Source organism: Bos indicus x Bos taurus, chromosome 9 (genome assembly GCF_003369695.1).
Source record: "Bos indicus x Bos taurus breed Angus x Brahman F1 hybrid chromosome 9, Bos_hybrid_MaternalHap_v2.0, whole genome shotgun sequence".
Lineage (NCBI taxonomy): Eukaryota > Metazoa > Chordata > Mammalia > Artiodactyla > Bovidae > Bos > Bos indicus x Bos taurus.
In genome coordinates, this window is record NC_040084.1 from 91,296,971 (window position 1) to 91,315,612 (window position 18,642).

General features: G+C 40.2%; 1 protein-coding gene across 4 annotated transcripts in view; it reads right to left on the reverse strand.

Annotated features, from left to right (window-relative positions):
* IPCEF1 (interaction protein for cytohesin exchange factors 1) overlaps nucleotides 1-18,642 on the reverse strand; it is a 167,811-nt gene that overhangs the window by 72,525 nt on the left and 76,644 nt on the right. For 2 of the 4 annotated variants that reach the window (XM_027551900.1, XM_027551899.1), the window contains 2 exons: nucleotides 4,902-4,941; nucleotides 4,113-4,282 (listed from right to left, as the gene is read on the reverse strand). In XM_027551900.1, the coding sequence (XP_027407701.1) occupies nucleotides 4,113-4,282; nucleotides 4,902-4,941 (210 nt within the window). Of the gene's footprint in view, nucleotides 1-4,112; nucleotides 4,283-4,644; nucleotides 4,863-4,901; nucleotides 4,942-18,642 lie in introns of those variants that run through there. The other 2 variants (XM_027551901.1, XM_027551902.1) reach the window with 2 other exon arrangements.

The window sequence follows — 18,642 nt, forward strand, 5'->3', positions numbered from 1 at the left end:
TACTTCAGGGGCAAGGAAAAGCACTTGTGTGGACTTTAATCCAAGATTTTAAACAGCCTGGATTTTTAAGGCTGTTCAACTTGAATATGGTTTTGTAAAACATGCCATAAATTCTTGTGTGCAGCATGAGATTCTATGCGAGTAAGATGGGGTGTGAAAAGCGATAGATGAATGTCTGGACTTGACCTTTCTCAAGAAAATCTGCGTAGCATTTTTTAAAGCATCAAAGTGTGGTGGAAGAAGGAAGTACACCATGTGTCGGTTACTAGGTAACGACGATAACAAAACCCTGAGAGAGGTGAGAGTGGCATCTCCTCAGGTTGTCAGGTAACAAGCGCGACAAGCAGAGGGACGCCACAACAGCAGCTGCACTTGCACATAAGCCCAGCCTCACGTTTCACTTCTAGAGTTGCTCCTTCTGAGCCCCTCTGAAGGCAGACAATAGCGGGGAACCACACGGAACCAAGTTTGTCCTGGTCCCTGCATGGAGTCAGGTTGGCATAGGACAAAACCTGGGGCTGAGACGTCTAAGGGGCTTAAGGGGATCTGTTTTCCCTCCGTTAGGACTCTGATCACCTGGAGAATGTGCGTGAGTTCCCTGAGTCTCGGCCTTCTCCCAACGTTCAAAATAGGTGACAACTGCTACTTCAGAGGGTATTTTGGAGGAGTTAAAAAAAAAAAAACATGTAGGAAAGGTACCTCGAGTCTCTCTTGGCATTTGGCAGGCATTTGATAAGAGGAGACTCTGGCTATGAAACCATCAGCTTCATTACCGTATGAAAAAGAATGGGCAACAGGGAAGGTAGAAGAAAAAGAAGTTTCTTCATAAGGCATAGATGCCTTGGGAGCTACTTTATTGAGTCTGAATTCCTTGAGTGGCTTAAAGTAAATAAATGTTCTCAGCCTGAGCGTATGTGTTTGGCTCTTACTTCACAGTTGATATTCACACGGATGGCAGGACTATGACTCTTAAATTAAGTATTCACTGAGTAGACTTTTTCCCCCCAAACAAACATATAATTAAGATGTCAGGGTGTATGTGTGTGTGTGTGTATGTGTGTGTGTAGAGATGACTCCTCTATAATACAGCATAGAATTAGGGAGCTGAAAGGGTTGTTCTGTTATATACCACTAGCTGAATAGGATAATTCTCTGGCCAGATAACAATAAGTTTATCTCCATTCAATGTTGCTAATCTATTTCTGCTCGAATTCATCATTTGCTCCCTGAGTATTGCTTTATGTGTTTGTATGACAGCAACTGAGGACGGGGGCCTCGAGGGGGTCTGATGGTCCCTCCTTTTCCTCTTTCACATCAAGTCTCTGTCAACAGTGCTAGTCCCTGTGGAAGCATGAGATTCCTAATGCCTAAAACAGGTAATTCATTGCTCCCTTAAGAGAAACAAGCCAAATGAACTGATGAGGCCAAATAAGCCAACTCTGTAACCATGTGTGGTTCAGAGGGGATTCAATTCTATGAAGACGGGAACAGCACCGAGAACATATTGGAGGGAAAATGCAATTGAACGAGGAAATTAACGCCAGGCTTATATCTGAGCTTTTTTACTTCCCACAGATGTGCTATGCTCCATCAGCACCCAATCTTCCCAACAGTCTCAGAAAATTCCTAAAGAGCTATTAAAAAGTAAATTAGTAAGCCGTCTCATTTCATAAAAGATCCAGACTATAACTTGCCACAACTAGCCAAAAGCAAAAGCCTAAAACATTATAAATGAGAAGCAGAAAATTATATTAACCCTAATTTATTAACCTTCATTAAGAAGGAAGCTGTATTATTTACAATAGCCAAGATACAGAAACAATCCAAATGTTTATCGATGGATGAGTGGATTAAAAGGATGTGAGTGTGCTGCAGTCCATGGGGTCGCAGAGTCGGACACAACTAAGCAACTGAACTGAACTGACTGAGATATGTAAATAGTAGAATATTATTCAGCTATAACGGGCTTCCCTGGTGGCTCAGATGTAAAGAATCTGCCTGTAGTGCAAGAGACTTGGGCTCAATCCCTGGGTCAGGAAGATCCCAGGTGGGTACTGGGCTACCCACTCCAGTATTCTTGCCTGGAGAATCCCATGGACAGAGGAGCCTGGAGGGCTACAGTCCATGGGGTCGCAAAGAGTCGGACACGGCTGAGCTGCTCACACACACACACATTCAGCTTTAAAACTAATGCAATTCTGCCACTCGTAACAACATGGATGGACCTTGAAGGCACTATGTTAAGTGAAATAAATTAGACAGAGAAAAATGAATACTGTATGCTCTCACTTTTATGTAGAATCTTTAAAAAAAGAAATAAACCTAAGCTGAAAAATGCAGATAACAGAGTGGTGGCTGTCTGAGGTGGAGATTGAGGGGTGAGCAACAGGGGTGAAGATACTAAAAGCACAAACTTTTAGTTATAAAATAAATAAATCATAGGGATGTAATGTACAATATTGTGATTATAGTAAATAATACTGTATTGCATCTTTGAAAGTTTAAAGTAAACAAATCTTAAACTTTCTCATTAAAAAAAGAAGAAGAAGAAGGACGCTGTATTTTTTAGGAAAAACCCCTTAGGGTAGAAGGTGAGAGCCCAGCCCAAGGTTGCCTTAATTTGGATGAAACCATTCCATGCTAGAGGAGATGATGAATGTATCCAGGAGAGGAGAACAAAAGAGCGAAAAGGAGACAGTGGAGGATTACATATTCTACAAGGTGGTTCTTACTTGTGAACCTCCCAAATCTTTAATAAAATTGCTAAAACTCAAAAATATATAGTTATAAAACTCAGTGAAGAATTTTGTACCAGGTTTTGGGTGAAACCAAAGCAATAAACTTGGCAGCAGGAGACAGAGGAGGGGGCGTACAGAGAGAAGCACAAGAGAGGGAGCTGATTCCAGTGCACTGGAATTGGATTTGAGTGCAGTTTAACCAGACCCTTACAGGACAGGTCCTTGGGTCATGTGGATACACAAGTTTTCGATTAGTGGCCAGTGAATGTAGATTTCTTAGCTGAAAATTTCACCTTCAAACTACACAGGGCACTTATTTTACATTTATAAAGTTATTTGCCCTAAAGCTCTGTTGCTCAAGAGATGGGCATACATAAGATGTTTTAAAAGAATGGTGTCATATAAAAAGAACTGTTCTGGCTTGTGGTCAATTTTTAAATGATTTCCCCTTAATAGATTAAAGGACATCCATTGCTGACCTTCACTCAACCAAAACGGGAAACAAGCTCTCCTTAGATCAGCAGTTGGCTACTCGGGGTTAGTGGAGAGAGTTCTTCTGTGAAAGGTCTCTGCTCAATATTCAACAACATCATTGTTTTCAGAATGCCTCAAGCCAGGAAGGATCAGCACACTTTTTTTTTTTTTTAAATTTTGATCATTACACATTTTAACAATAACTTTATTTTCAGCCCTTTCCAACAGAAAACTTGCCTGCAAAATAGATCTCAAAAGTACACTGCCTATTACAGGATAAATTAGGCAACTTTCTTATCAAGACTTGTCCAAGGATCATTAGTTTAAAGCCATCAGCGTACATGCCAAAGAACAAGAGATGACAGTCAGCGACACAATGTTGGCACACAGGTTAGAGATTCCAAAACCAACTCCTGCCCACTCCAGCCACAGAGAAGGTCAGAGGAAAAGAAAATAATGAAGGAGGGAAAATGAAAACAGCTTCTGTGGACAGAATCAGTTTATACCCTCAACTTTTCTTTAAGTTGAGACCCTTTTTTTAGTAGAGATTTTAGCAATGTCAAGTGTCCATAGCAAGTGTTGTCCATGGAAATCCTGAAATGATTAGCATCTCTCATGGCAGAGTAACATTAACAGGCCCTGAAATCCTCCTTCAAGACAGGTATACATTGGGATGCTCCTCTCCAACCAAAGATTAGTCAAGCGGGATGGTTTTCTCCTCCAAGTACAACAGAAAAACCTACATATCCACAGAAACAGTTTCTAGAGCTTATTGGTTTATTTGCTCTATTCCAAGTCCCAGAAATTGAAATGATCTTTCCCATAGGGACCACCTGCTCCATCATGATCTCTGACCCACCCTTTGTTGAAGAGGGAAGAGAAGGAAGAGAGTGGACTCACCAGCTGATTGCTGTACCAGTACAGCGACGACCCCTTCAGGACCACCCAGAACTTTTTCCATTTGTTGCCTAGGAAAGTTCCTTTCTCCTTTTTCTTATAGAGCCACCCTTGGCAGTCAGCATGCCCCAGGTCTTTACATGATATCCTCCTCCGACTCATGCTGAAAAAACCTGCAAACAAGTACATGAAAAAGTACGTAACGTTGTACCCTGATTTATAAGACAGAGTGAAAGGGAACTGTACACTGTTTACCTTCAGGAAGTTGGATTTTTGTACCAAGATCTATGCAAAGTAAATGTGAAAATTAAAGTAATTTACCGATTTTATTTTTAAACATTCATTTGGTGCTTAGAAGGGACAAGATCAAAGAAACAGTGAGACACATACAGGTGTAAGTCTAAGAACGTTCTTCAATCGAGTAAATTGAAAACATGAAAATCATGATTCTGGCAGGCACATCACTGCACTAACCAGCTTGTTTCAACAATAATAGCAGTAGTTATGCAAGAGATGGAAAAGGGTTAATGCCCACCTAGAAACACAGCCACTTGCCGACTCAGTGCCAGTCTTTGTAAGCTCTATTGACATACCACGGGGGATTAATCCAAATGAACAGCAAGCCATCATTTCTTAAAATCGATCCAAAAACAAGAACCCCACATTAATCTGCCATCCACGTCCTGGTATTAGCATTAAGACAGACAAACATCGGATCCCAAAGAAGACATCCAGGAGAACACGACACTCACACACACACATAGGGGATAAAGAAACAAAAGATCTAATTACCTTGAGTTTTCTTTCTCTGCTTCTGACGCAAGGGAACCTGCTGGAAATGCAGGAAGGAGAGAAAAGAGGAAATTTCTGATTGTGTTGTAACATTTGTAAAGAGAGAAGGAGGGAGGAGGTGGCAGTGTTTATGAGCAGGATGGAAGCTAAAAAAAAAAAAAAACGACTCTCCCAGCAGAGCTAAAGGGGCGCTTACTAGCTGAGGCACAAAATGTGCTAATTAGAATCAATAGACATCTAGCTGCACCTGAAAACTACGGAACACAGCATTTATCACTAATGTTTCCTGTTTCCACCCACAACCACCTTTCTCACTACCACTTTAGTTATGACAGGATAGCGTTCACTCAAGTTCTTAAAAATAATAAAAATATCTCCCCTTTTATTCTTTGTGAGAGAAGAAAAACTTATAGCATGCTTTATTTTGTGCCATTTCTAAAGAGCAACAATTATTTAAATAAACCTGGAAGACAACCATTACAGTCTCACAGGACTACAGGTTTACATCAGACTACTAAATTCATGGTCCTGCTACCTCCATCGGGTTGCATGTAAACCACATGAATTAACCATCCCAGAAAAAGAAGTTCCACAACCTCTTTTGGTGAGGTGTAAGTACCTATCAACCCTCCTTATTGGGAAATTCTGATTTGCAGCCAGGTTTAATTCACATATTGTCTTATGGAAGATAAATTAATTACCAATTTCTATTTTATACCAGCTCTTCTAAGATTCAAATTAGAAAAAAGATACTATATCTGAAATATACATTTTTCACATTACATTTTAAACAATTCAAGTAAAATCATCAGACTATAAACAAAAACAGAAAAAAAAATCTTTCAACTGGCTCTGTATGTGTGTGAGATTTTTTTTTTTCCTCCATTATATCTAAGCTGAATTCAGTCAGGGTTAAATGACATAATCTTTTGAGTGGAGAATTTGAAAAAAAATGTACATAATCGAAGAGGAGTTCTAAAAATTGATATGCAATTCTATTACAAGAGCTTATAAAGTTATTCTAGATGCACCTGGCTAATATCCTCTGTATCTAACTATTGCTTTAATAATTACAATGGCTCTATTATATTTTTGAAGAGGGAATGTGACAGAGTGGAAGTAAGATGGGATTTTTAAATCCAGAGACCTGAAATCAACTTACAGCTGTTGTAATTAGTAGCTGTGTTACCCAGGGAAAAGTCAGTTTAGCACTCAAAACCAACTTCCTTCATTTGTAAAATCAAGATATTTATAAATCCAATCCCATAAGTCTCATAAGTATTTAATATGGTTGTACACAAAAATGCGCTAAAAACTAAAAATTCTTTATGTATGCATGGTAATATTATATGATTATAGATGTAAACAAATGTTTCATATATAATAAACAAAAATTTCCTATCAAGTTTTAGGATAGGTAGGATTTGTATTTCTCTCAGATGTATTTCTCTAATCATTTAACTTCAGTGATGAAGTTAAAGTGCCTTAAACTGTATTTCCTGAGAAACCTCATACTAACTTTTTATTTTACAAATATTAGAATAAAATTTTATTCTTGAAGAAAGAAATCATTCTTTTGAAAAATGGACATGACAAAGGCAATATTTGCCCTAAATTTTAGGCAAGAGAAGACCTGTTAGAGTCGTGACAGGCAACAAAAATGTAGGTATTTTTGACCAAATTCTAGTCATTTCTACTTCATAAGATACCTCCCACACTGACCTGCATCCTGATCTAAAATTCCCACTATTCTCTTCAACGTTCTTTCTCCTGGGCTTTTTTCTGAGTTCAGCAAAGCCCATTAACAAAATATTTTAACCCAAATATATTGTTCAGATAATGTATTTTATTTTGATAGCTAGAACTTAGCTGACAGCCAGGACTGAAAAAGAAGAGAGTAAGTCAATTTAGACAGTGGGAATAATTTAAGAGAATCTGGGGTCCAGGAGACCCCAGGAAGCTCTCAAGACAAATTAAGAACCACCAGGGAGTAGGAAGAAAAGGGAATTATGGACAGAGGCAGTCCTAGACCATTCTGGCACATCTGAACAAGGTCAATCACATTAGCTGATACAAAAAGAGCAGCTTAGAAAGGAACAGAAAGTAGGAGAGGACACTGTAGTATCCGTGAAGGGAGGCAGCCCACGCTCCATCCCTCCTGACTGGGAGCAGGTGAATCTCCTCCATCCATTAATTATAGGCTAGTACTCTTGCCTGGAAAATCCCATGGACGCAGGAGCCTGGTAGGCTGCAGTCCATGAGGTCGAGAAGAGTTGGACATGACTGGGCGACTTCACTTTCACTTTTCACTTTCATGCATTGGAGAAGGAAATGGCAACCCACTCCAGTGTTCTTGCCTGGAGAATCCCAGGGACAGGGGAGCCTGGTGGGCTGCCATCTATGGGGTCCCACAGAGTCGGACACGACTGAAGCAACTTAGCAGCAGCAGCAGCAGGCTTCCCAGGTCATGCTAGGAGTAAAGGTATCTCCTGTTACCAATGCAGGAGATGAGACATAAGAGACATCGGTTCAATCCCCAGGTTGGGAAAATACCCTGGAGGAGAAAATGGCAACTCGCTCCAGTATTCTTGCCTAGAAAATCGCATGGACAGAGAAGCCTAGTGGGCTATGGTCCATGGAGTCCATGGAGTCCACTCCAAAGAGTCTAACACAACTCAAGCAACTCAGCACAGCACAATTTGACAAGGTCTTTCCAGTTCTACCATACAAGCTGATGGCTGGTTCTAGAGAAAACCCTCTATCAAACTGCACACTCTGTCTCAACATGGCCCCAAAACAGGCCTTGGTCTATGCTAGATTCTTGCACCTGGACTAATGAGAAGTGGGGCTCTAGGCTGGACGATACCTCAAGCAGGCTGAGCACTCAAAACCGACAGGACTTTATTCAGACTTTTTTTTTAAAACACGGGCAAGGAGTTTAGTCACTGAGTCAGCCCTATGCCTCAGACAGAACTTTTCCTAAGGCAAATGATCATAAAATCTGTATAAGTGTTCAAACTGTTTCCTCCAACCAGAAGCTGAGCTGCATATTACAGGAACAATAAATTAGTGGGAATTGCATTTTCACTTGATCGACATGAACTTGAAACCTAAATTGGTTTACATGAAAGAATGAAAACAATCTTGAGAACTTTAGTAAGTTTGAGATATGTCTAACTCCTCACAACAGGAAGTGGAACCCACGAGCTCGTCAGTTTCAAAAAGATCTCACATGTGGTTTATTCCACTAGATGAGCGAGAAAAAGCCAAGCAAACAGTGAGCACTTTATGAAACCATTTTTTTTTATAGGGAATTATAACCATTACAACAAATGTGTGTGTAAGTATGCTCAGCCATGTCTGACTCTTTGTGACCCTATAGTCAGCAGCCCGCCAGGCTCCTCAGTCCATGGGATTTCCCCAGACAAGAAGACTGGAATGGCTTGCCATTTCCTGCTCCAGGTGATCTTCCTGACCCAGGGATTGAACCTGTGTCTCTTCATAACAAATATCTAAAGCCTAATAAGGTATTTTTCTCACAAGATTTTCTTCCTATTGGGATATTGTAGGTAAAACTTAAAATTCTGAATTTGCCCTAATTCGGCTCTAAAATTTGAGGAAATTTTTCTTTTGAATACATATTTCCTTTTTATTGAAAAAGAGTATTTTTCTTTTACTTTTTAAGCAGGGGGGGTTAAAAAAATTCACTTGGTCATTAATCGCTCAAAAACACATGCTGTATAAATATACAAAGGAACCAGTGTAAAATATACAAATGGACCTCCTCTGATATTGAATGATGGTGTTCACATCCAAGTTAAGGGTAATTATTATACTGATTTCTAATTTATATAGCAATTAAATCTTAAAAGGTACAATTTACCTGTGACATTAAAATTCACCATAAAATAGTTTGTCATTACATCAAACTTCACAATGATCGTGTCTTAAAATTACACGGTGATATGCTATGATGCAATGGCACCCCACTCCGGTACTCTTGCCTGGAAAATCCCATGGATGGAGGAGCCTGGTGGGCTGCAGTCCATGGGGTCGCTAAGAGTCAGTCACAACTGAGTGACTTCACTTTCCCTTTTCACTTTCATGCATTGGAGAAGGAAATGGCAACCCACTCCAGTGTTCTTGCCTGGAGAATCCCAGGGACAGAGGAGCCTGGTAGAAGGCCGTCTATGGGGTCGCACAGAGTCGGACACGACTGAAGTGACTTAGCAGCAGCAGCAGCAGGCTATGATGGGTCCTGATTTGCACCATTTTCCCAAGTTCCATGGTATAAAACCTCACAGCATTGTCAATTTTAAGCTACCAATACTTTAAGTGGCCAGCAGCCTGAGCCAAAGGACACAAACAGCCTCAAAGCTCTAGGGTAGTATTAGTCACTCCGTCAGTCCAACTCTTTGTGACCCCATGGATAATAGCCCACCAGGCTCCTCCATCCATTGGATCTTCCAGGCAAGAATACTGGAGTGGGTTGCCATTTCCCTCTCCATTAACCAAGCCACAAAAATTCCTAAATTTTTTAGGGCCAAGCCAGCTCCAGCTGATAAAACCATTACGAAGTTTCTCTACAAAACACATTTGCCCCCCTATAAAAAAAAAAAATCTCTCCTTTTTCCTGGCAAATTAAACTCAATTTTGTAAAGAGAATTTTCAAGCTTTAAATATTAAAATTTCACCTGTAAAAATACATGAAAAACTTGCTACTTTTTTTCAGAAGACTAGCTACCTTAAATATTACTAAGTTAATATGAAAAGAAACTCTCTGATAGTGAAAAATGAAGATAGATAAGAGACTTTATAATAACAATAGACAATAATTGAAAACAATGATAACCAAGAAACATAAAGCTTATAGTTAGATAGTGTTTGCCATAGCCAGGGTGAGTCTTTTCATAAATACTTGGACTAAATTGTCACATTCACAGCTTAGACATTATTATAATGCATATTTTACCGAGAAGAAAATTTTTTAATTAATTTTTATTGGAGTATAATTGCTTTACAGTGTTGCATTAGTCTCTTGCCATAAAGCAAAGTGAATCAGTCATATGTATATGCACATCCCCTCTTTTTTAGATTTCCTTCCCACCATTTAGGTCAGAGGAGAAAACTGAAGTAAATCAAGGTTCAGTGTTTTGCCCAAAGTCACAAAAGGAAATGGTAAAATACATATATTTATTTTAAGAATAAAATTCACAAAGTAGTAACCTTTAAGGTATTTGCTTCGGTTGTTGATGTTATATAAAGTAAGAGAACAGAAAAGCAGGGATTGAAGTTTGAGGAGAAGCTGGATGCAATGGCACTTTCTACATTGAAGAGAAACTGGAGAAATTAAAGAAGAACTAGGGAGAAGAGGAAAAAGAAGAAGAAGAAAAAGAAGGAGGGACAAGGAGAGGAGGGTGAGGAGGAGGAAGCTAGAAGGTGGAAAGTGAGGGAGAGAAACGTGTCAGGGAAAGACTGTCTAGCTTAATCAGTGGAATAAATGACAATATAGAGAACTGTGGTGTTGGAGAAGACTCTTGAGAGTCCCTTGGACTGCAAGGAGATCCAACCAAGGCACCCTAAAGGAAATCAATCCTGAATGTTCATTGGAAGGACTGATGCTGAAGCTGAAACTCCAATACTTTGGCCACCTGATGCGAGGAGCTAACTCATTGGAAAAGACCCTGATGCTGGGAAAGATTGAAGGTGAGAGAAGGGGATGACAGAGGATGAGATGGTTGGATGGCATCATCGACTCAATGGACATGAGTTTGAGTAAACTCCGGGAGTTGATGATGGACAGGGAGGCTTGGCGTGCTGCAGTCCATGGGGTCGCAAAGAGTCGGACACAACTGAGCAACTGAACTGAAATGATAGAGAACATGGCTTAAGTAGAGAAATGACAACCCACTCCAGTATTCTTGCCTGGAGAATCCTATCAACAGAGGAGCCTGGTGGGCTACAGTCCATAGGGTCACACAGAGTCAAACATGGCTGAAGCAACTTAACACAGCAGCATTTATAAATAAATACATATATATCCATAGTAAACATATTGAGTTTGATGTATATAAGACACATGGGAAAATAGCATATATAGTATTTATGAGTCTAGAGATTTGGGAGAAGTCTGGAATAAAGATGTAAAATTAGGAATCATCAGCATATAGAGAGTGGAAATCTTGAGTTTGGGTAAGATCACTCAAATGTGTAGGATGTAAAAGGAGTGAAGTCAAAATCCAAAGGAAGACCAATGCATTTACACAGAACTAAGAGGAATGGAGACTGCCAGGAGACAGAGCAGACAAGCAAAGGAAAACAAGAAAATCAGGAGAGGGATTGTCATGGAAGTGAGGGAAAGACTGGAGGGAGAGGTGAGCCAAAACCATCAAACACTCACCAGTATAAAAGAGAAAGAAAAAATTACTAGAGACCTTGGCAAAACAGTTTCATCATTGTGTTGGCTAGAAAACAAATTTCAGTGGGTTGGAGAGTAATGGGAATTTAAGAAGTTAACAGAGCACTAAAGACTAGTCTCTCCAGAATCTTGACTGAAAAGAGGAGACATGATAGTAACAGGAGTCCTAAAGCCAAAAGACAGAGGTTGTTACACGTGTTTTCAAAACTATGCTCCTGTGCTTATAATCTCTCCTGCAATAAACTATAGACAAACACTTGTTCACTGACAGTCGGATGTTGAAATTGAAAAGCCATTTAACTACATGATATCAAAAGTCTCAGCTGTTCATATTCTAACTCACTGAGTACACATTTCTCACTTCCTTCTTTTCTTTCTTAGCTTTTACTTTATTTTTAAGGGAATGAAATATGAATACATGATATACAACTTCCCTTTTCCATTTCCCTCTCATTCACCCCAGGTTACACTAAACCGAATGTGATATTTATCATTCCCATGCAATTTTAGTATTTATAAGGAGCATTTAACAATACCATAAGCAATAGCATTAATGGGTGGTGGTGGTTTAGTCGATAAGTCGTGTCCAACTCTTGCGACCCCATGGGCTGCAGCCTGCTAGGCTCCTCTGTCCGTGGGATTCTCCAGGCAAGAATACTGGAGTGGAAAAAAAAAAAAAAAGAATACTGGAGTGGGTTGCCATTTCCTTCTCCAGGTGATCTTCCAGTAGTTGAACCCGGGTCTCCTGCATTGCAGGCAGATTCTTTACCGATTGAGCTACGAGGGAAACCCTAATAGCATTAATGGAGGTGTTTAATTTTCAGTATTTTTTAGATTTTTTTTTTTCCCCATGTTGAGGTAAGTAGTTGTAGTTCTAAGACAACAATGCTGCTGCTGCTGCTGCTGCTAAGTCGCTTCAGGCGTGTCCAACTCTGTGCGACCCCATAGACGGCAGCCCACCAGACTCCCCCGTCCCTGGGATTCTCCAGGCAAGAACACTGGAGTGGGTTGCCATTTCCTTCTCCAGTGCATGAAAGTGAAAAGTGAAAGTGAAGTCGCTCAGTCATGTCCGACTCTTCATGACCCCATGGACTGCAGCCTTCCAGGGTCCTCCATCCATGGGATTTGCCAGGCAAGAGTACTGGAGTGGGTTGCCATTGCCTTCTCCAGATTTCTATGCAGAGACTTCCATTTCAGGAAAAAGTTTTCCCTTGGCATTTCTTTTTTCCAGGAAACATTTAGGGAAGGAAATTTATTTTAAACAATTTTTGAGAAAACACTGTCATAAAGTTTTGATCTAAGAGAACTGTGACATTTCTTCCCCACTAGAGCAATCCCTGAAAGCAATTCTTGAAAGCTTTAGGTAAAAGAATTGTGTACAACGGTAAACAAGATGTTGTGTCACATTCTCTCTGAGCCTTGTCATCCTTAAATTAAGGCTGCTTTCCTTCCTTAGCTAAAATGCTGTTACTGAAATCTGAGACTTTAGTAATCAAGCCTTTAAGACTCATATACTAGTCATTATTATTTATTTATCTATTTATTTTAATGATAAACGAATCATAAAAGAAAGCTAAGCACACTGATTTAGTGTATAATGCTGAATGACCACAGTATCGTGCTGCTTGCTGTTGTTTAGTTGCTAAGTCATGTCTGACCCTTCTGCGACCCCAAGGACTGTAGCCCACCAGTCGCCCCCGTCTATGGGATTTTCCGGGCAAGAATACTAAAGTGGATTGCCATTTCCTTCTCCAGGGTGATCTTCGAGACCCAGAAATCAAACTCAAGTCTCTTATGTCTCCTGCATTGGCAGGCGGATTCTTTACCACTGAGCCACATGAAGAAGCACAGTATAATGTACGGAAAGCCTTATACGAACTACACAATGGATGTTTAATGATTGTACCAAATATAATCATAATGGTGGAAATTTCCCCAAAATCTTTGACCCAGATCCTAAAGGTGTTAGGCGAGTGCTTTCTTTCAGGTCACAAGTTGGTAGATTATGGATTTTGTTTATTCAACCACCCCTTACTGCACAGTTACTCAGTGCCAAGGACCAGCAATTCAGTGGCAAGAAAGTTTTAACACAGCTTCTAGGGCAACACAGAGGAAAGAGAACTGAGCAAGGATAACAAGGTCTCACCCCATCACAGTGCTGACCTAAAACTGAGGAGTCAGAGCCGGGCCTCCAGATAAAGACCTATGCATAAGAGGATGTGGCACAGTAATGCAGGTACAATCAGGAGGCATGGACCACACACAGAGGATGGCAGGATTTGGGGGTGGACACCGTGTTCAGAGGGGCCAAGTCACATCACGAAGAGCCTTGTAAATTATGCTGGAAAGTACAAAGTTCATCTGAAAGCCAATGGAAGCCATTGAACAGATGGGAAAAGATGAGTAGAAAAATCACGTCTATGTGTAGGCAAATTCACCCTGGCTGTTGTTGAGGGGTGGGGAGGAGACAAGTGCAGAGAGAGGCAAAGAGCCCAGTGAGCAGGGGGAGGGCAAGTGTTGCGAAGATGGGAAAATATTGGGCTGTTGTTACATCCTCTGGAAAAACCCAAATGGACTTTTTGGCCAACCCAACATTTAGGTGTTAAAACAGACAGAACTTAATGAGCTAATCCTTTTGATTCTGTTTGAAGCTTTAGCTTTGAAAATCCTGCTGCTTCCCTTCAGAAGAGAGAAAATCAGAGGCAAGAGAAACATACTATCAGTTAACAACAATTCAACAAAAAAAAGAACAGTGTTTTTTTACTGTGCACATAATAAAATTTCAATGCGTAGAGTCTAGTTTCTTGAACTAGCACTATTTACATACCACTTCAATGATACCTATCATGTCGGGATCAATAAAAGTCCCTTAGAAGTATCACCCTGCCCCCACCAGGTGGTCGGCTCCTCCTCTAAGTACCCCAGCACTAAGCAGAGAGCTCAGCACACGCAGCTCAATACATGTTATTTTAATGGAAATGAAGGGTAATTTGGGATGTCATTAGGTCAAATGTGTCAGGCCTATCAAAACCACCTAGCATAAAAATAGGTCTCTGGTGCTACATATTATTTAGAGAACAAATGACAGCAGAAAATGGAACTAATTTTCTAAATGGAAAGATAAAGTAGGGTAACCACTGAAAAGCAGCTGGAAGAAATGCTTGAGAGAGATATTAAGCGTTCCCAGCCAGACACTGATGGCTGTGAGATAAAAATAACAGGAAAACTGACACACAAGGAGAGCTGAGCTGATTCAGTCAAGGGGTGGAGGATGATGGCTCATGAAATGAGAAAGGCCCAAAAACAGTTCCCACCAAGAACAGAATCCACTTGTGCCCAGAACCAAAGGGGAAGCAGGTTACATATTACACGGTTAAGAGCCCTAGATTGGGAGTTCCAGGATAATGCATTAGTCCTTGGCTAATCAGATTTGCCATCTTTGTTCAAAAATCCAAGGCCATACTTTTTTTTTAAAGACATGGAGATTTTGACTTGTTTCAACTCACCATTAAATCTCCAATTCCTACGTAGTAGGTGGCTGACACATAATAAACTCAGAAGAGGTAATCAGTGAACATTAAATGAATGTATCAATGAATCAATTTATTCATTTGAAGTCCTTAGGTGCTCTCATTATCTTAATTTCCATTTCCTCTTAAACATATAAGATAAACGCTTTCCAGCTGGAAGATTACTTTTTTTTTTTTATCACAATTAAACCCTGCATTATCTTTCTCAAGGACTCAACAGTCCTAATTCTTTCTTTTCATGCCATTTTCCCAAATAACACATACACATGCTTATAATCACATGCATTTTTTCTTTTAAAATTTCTCATAAATTTTGGATACTCTAAACCTGAGTTTCCCTGATTCTGTCTTTACAGATCTGTGACCTCTGTGTGCTTTTGCCCGTGACCTCCTTTAATATCCTGTATACACAGCTTTGATCTCACACAGAATGATCTCTGTTCGTTTCCAAGGCAAACCATTCAATATCATGGTAATCCAAGTCTATGCTCCAACCAGTAACGCTGAAGAAGCTGAAGTTGAATGGTTCTATGAAGACCTACAAGACCTTGTAGAACTAACACCCAAAAAAGATGTCCTTTTCATTATAGGGGACTGGAATACAAAAGTAGGAAGTCAAGAAACACCTGGAGTAATAGGCAAATTTGGCCTTGGAATACAGAATGAAGCAGGGCAAAGGCTAATAAAGTTCTGCCAAGAGAACGCATCGGTCATTGCATACACCCTCTTCCAACAACACAAGAGAAGACTCTACACATGGACATCACCAGATGGTCAACACTGAAATCAGATTGATTATATTCTTTGTAGCCAAAGATGGAGAAGCTCTATACAGTCAGCAAAAACAAGACCAGGAGCTGACGGTGGCTCAGATCATGAGCTCCTTATTGCCAAATTCAGACTTAAATTGACGAAAGTGGAGAAAACCACTAGACCATTCAGGTATGACCTAAATCAAATCCCTGATGATTATACAGTGGAAGTCAGAAATAGATTTAAGGGACTAGATCTGATAGAGTGCCTGATGAACTATGGACGGAGGTTCATGACATTGTACAGGAGACACGGATCAAGACCATCCCCAAGAAAAAGAAATGCAAAAAAGCAAAATGGCTGTCTGAGGAGGCCTTACAAATAGCTGTGAAAAGAAAGGAAGTGAAAAGCAAAGGAGAAAAGGAAAGATATACCCATTTGAATGCAGAATTCCAAAGAACAGCAAGGAGAGATAAGAAAGCCTTCCTCAGAGATCAATGCAAAGAGATAGAGGAAAACAATAGAATGGGAAAGACTAGAGATCTCTTCAAGAAAATTAGAGATACCAAGGGAACATTTCATGCAAAGATGGGCTTGAAAAAGGACAGAAATGGTATGGACCTAACAGAAGCAGAAGATATTAAGAAGAGACGGCAAGAAAACACAGAACTGTACAAAAAAGATCTTCACAACCCAGATAATCATAATCGTGTGATCACTCACCTAGAGCCAGACATCCTGGAATATGAAGTCAAGTGGGCCTTAGAAAGCATCACTATGAACAAAGCTAGTGGAGGTGATGGAATTCCAGTGGAGCTATTCCAAATCCTGAAGGATGACGCTGTGAAAGTGCTGCACTCAATATGCCAGCAAATTTGGAAAACTCAGCAGTGGCCACAGGACTGGAAAGGTCAGTTTTCATTCCAATCCCAAAGAAGGGCCATGCCAAAGAATCCTGAAACTACTGCACAATTGCACTCATCTCACACGCTAGTAAAGTAATGCTTAAAATTCTCCAAGCCAGGCTTCAGCAATATGTGAACCGTGAACTACCAGATGTTCAAGCTGGTTTTAGAAAAGGCAGAGGAACCAGAGATCAAACTGCCAACATCCACTGGATCATGGAAAAAGGAAGAGGGTTCCAGAAAATCATCTATTTCTGCTTTATTGACTATGCCAAAGCCTTTGACCGTATGGATCACAATAAACTGTGGAAAATTCTGAAAGAGATGGGAATACCAGACCACCTGACCTGCCTCTTGAGAAATCTGTATGCAGGTCAGGAAGCAACAGTTAGAACTGGACATGGCACAACAGACTGGTCCCAAATAGGAAAAGGAGTATGTCAAGGCTGTATATTATCACCCTGCTTATTTAACTTATATGCAGAGTACATCATGAGGAATGCTGGGCTAGAGGAAGCACAAGCTGGAATCAAGATTGCCAGGAGAAATATCAATAACCTCAGATATGCAGATGACACCACCCTTATGGCAGAAAGTGAAGAAGAACTAAAGAGCCTCTTGATGAAAGTGAAAGAGGAGAGTGAAAAAAAAAAAAAAAAAAGAAAGAGGAGAGTGAAAAAGTTGGCTTAAAGCTCAACATTCTGAAAACTAAGATCATGGCATCTGGTCCCATCACTTCATGACAAATAGATGGGGAAACAATGGAAACAATGGCTGACTTTATTTTTCTGGGCTCCAAAATCACTGCAGATGGTGACTGCAGGCATGAAATTCAAAGACGCTTACTTTTTGGAAGAAAAGTTATGACCAACTTTGATAGCATATTCAAAAGCAGAGACATCACTTTGCCAACAAAGGTCCATCTAGTCAAGGCTATGGTTTTTCCAGTGGTCATGTATGGATGTGAGAGTTGGACTATAAAGAAAGCTAAGTGCTGAAAAATTGATGCTTTTGAAGTGTGGTGGTGGAGAAGACTCTTTAGAGTCCCTTGGACTGCAAGGAGATCCAACCAGTCCATTCTAAAGGAGATCAGTCCTGGGTGTTCATTGAAAGGACTCATGTTGAAGCTGAAACTCCAATACTTTGGCCACCTCATGCGAAGAGCTGAATCATTGGAAAAGACCCTGATGCTGGGAGGGATTGGAGGCAGGAGAAGAAGGGGACGACAGAGGATGAGATGGTTGGATGGCATCACCGACTCCATGGACATGGGTTTGTGTGGACTCCAGGAGTTGGTGATGGATAGGGAAGCCTGGTGTGCTGCAGTTCATGGGATTGCAGAGTCGGACATGACTGACCAACTGACTGAACTGAATTGAACTGACACACAGCTTTATATCTAATCTTTGCAAAAATTTTCCATTGAAGCACATTTATTCTCTTTATTGTTCTTCCCTATATTCACCGTGATTATTCATATTCTATTATCAAACACACACCCATTCATGTGCAAAAAATCAGACTTCCCTCTTTCTGCAAGTTTTAGATAGTGAATTTCCTAGGTTGCATAAGCGACTATAATTTTCATTTTCTTTTTTGGTTTTCTGCACCCTTGTCTCCCAAACTATCCACCATTTTTCATCATTAGCAAAGATTTCCTCATTTAGAAGGAGCATCAAAACAAAAGTGCTCTTTGCCTTCTCTCCCTCTGGAATATGAAATTGTTATCAAGCAGAAAATTAATATGTTGTCCTGGTTTTTAGTAAGGTGTCTCTTCCAGGAGCTGTCTAGTTCACTCAATTTCTCTATCATTATAATACAATTTGCCTTGACATCCATTTCTTAATGTGCATCAGGAAACCACTGTCCACATTCCCTATTTGGCAGGAAGTCTATACTATATTTTCTTAACACCCCACTTCTGCTTCTGCTTTTGGCTCTACCCCAAAAACTCTGTCCTACGCATTCATCATGAAGTCATTAGATTTGCCAAAAGATGCACACCATCCAATCCCACACTGCACTACAGCCTCTTCTATTTGAAGTGTCATGTTACTTATACTAAATTCTCTATTTTCCCTGCATAATCAACCAATAAAGGGGCTTCCCAAGTGGCACTAATGGTAAAGAATCTG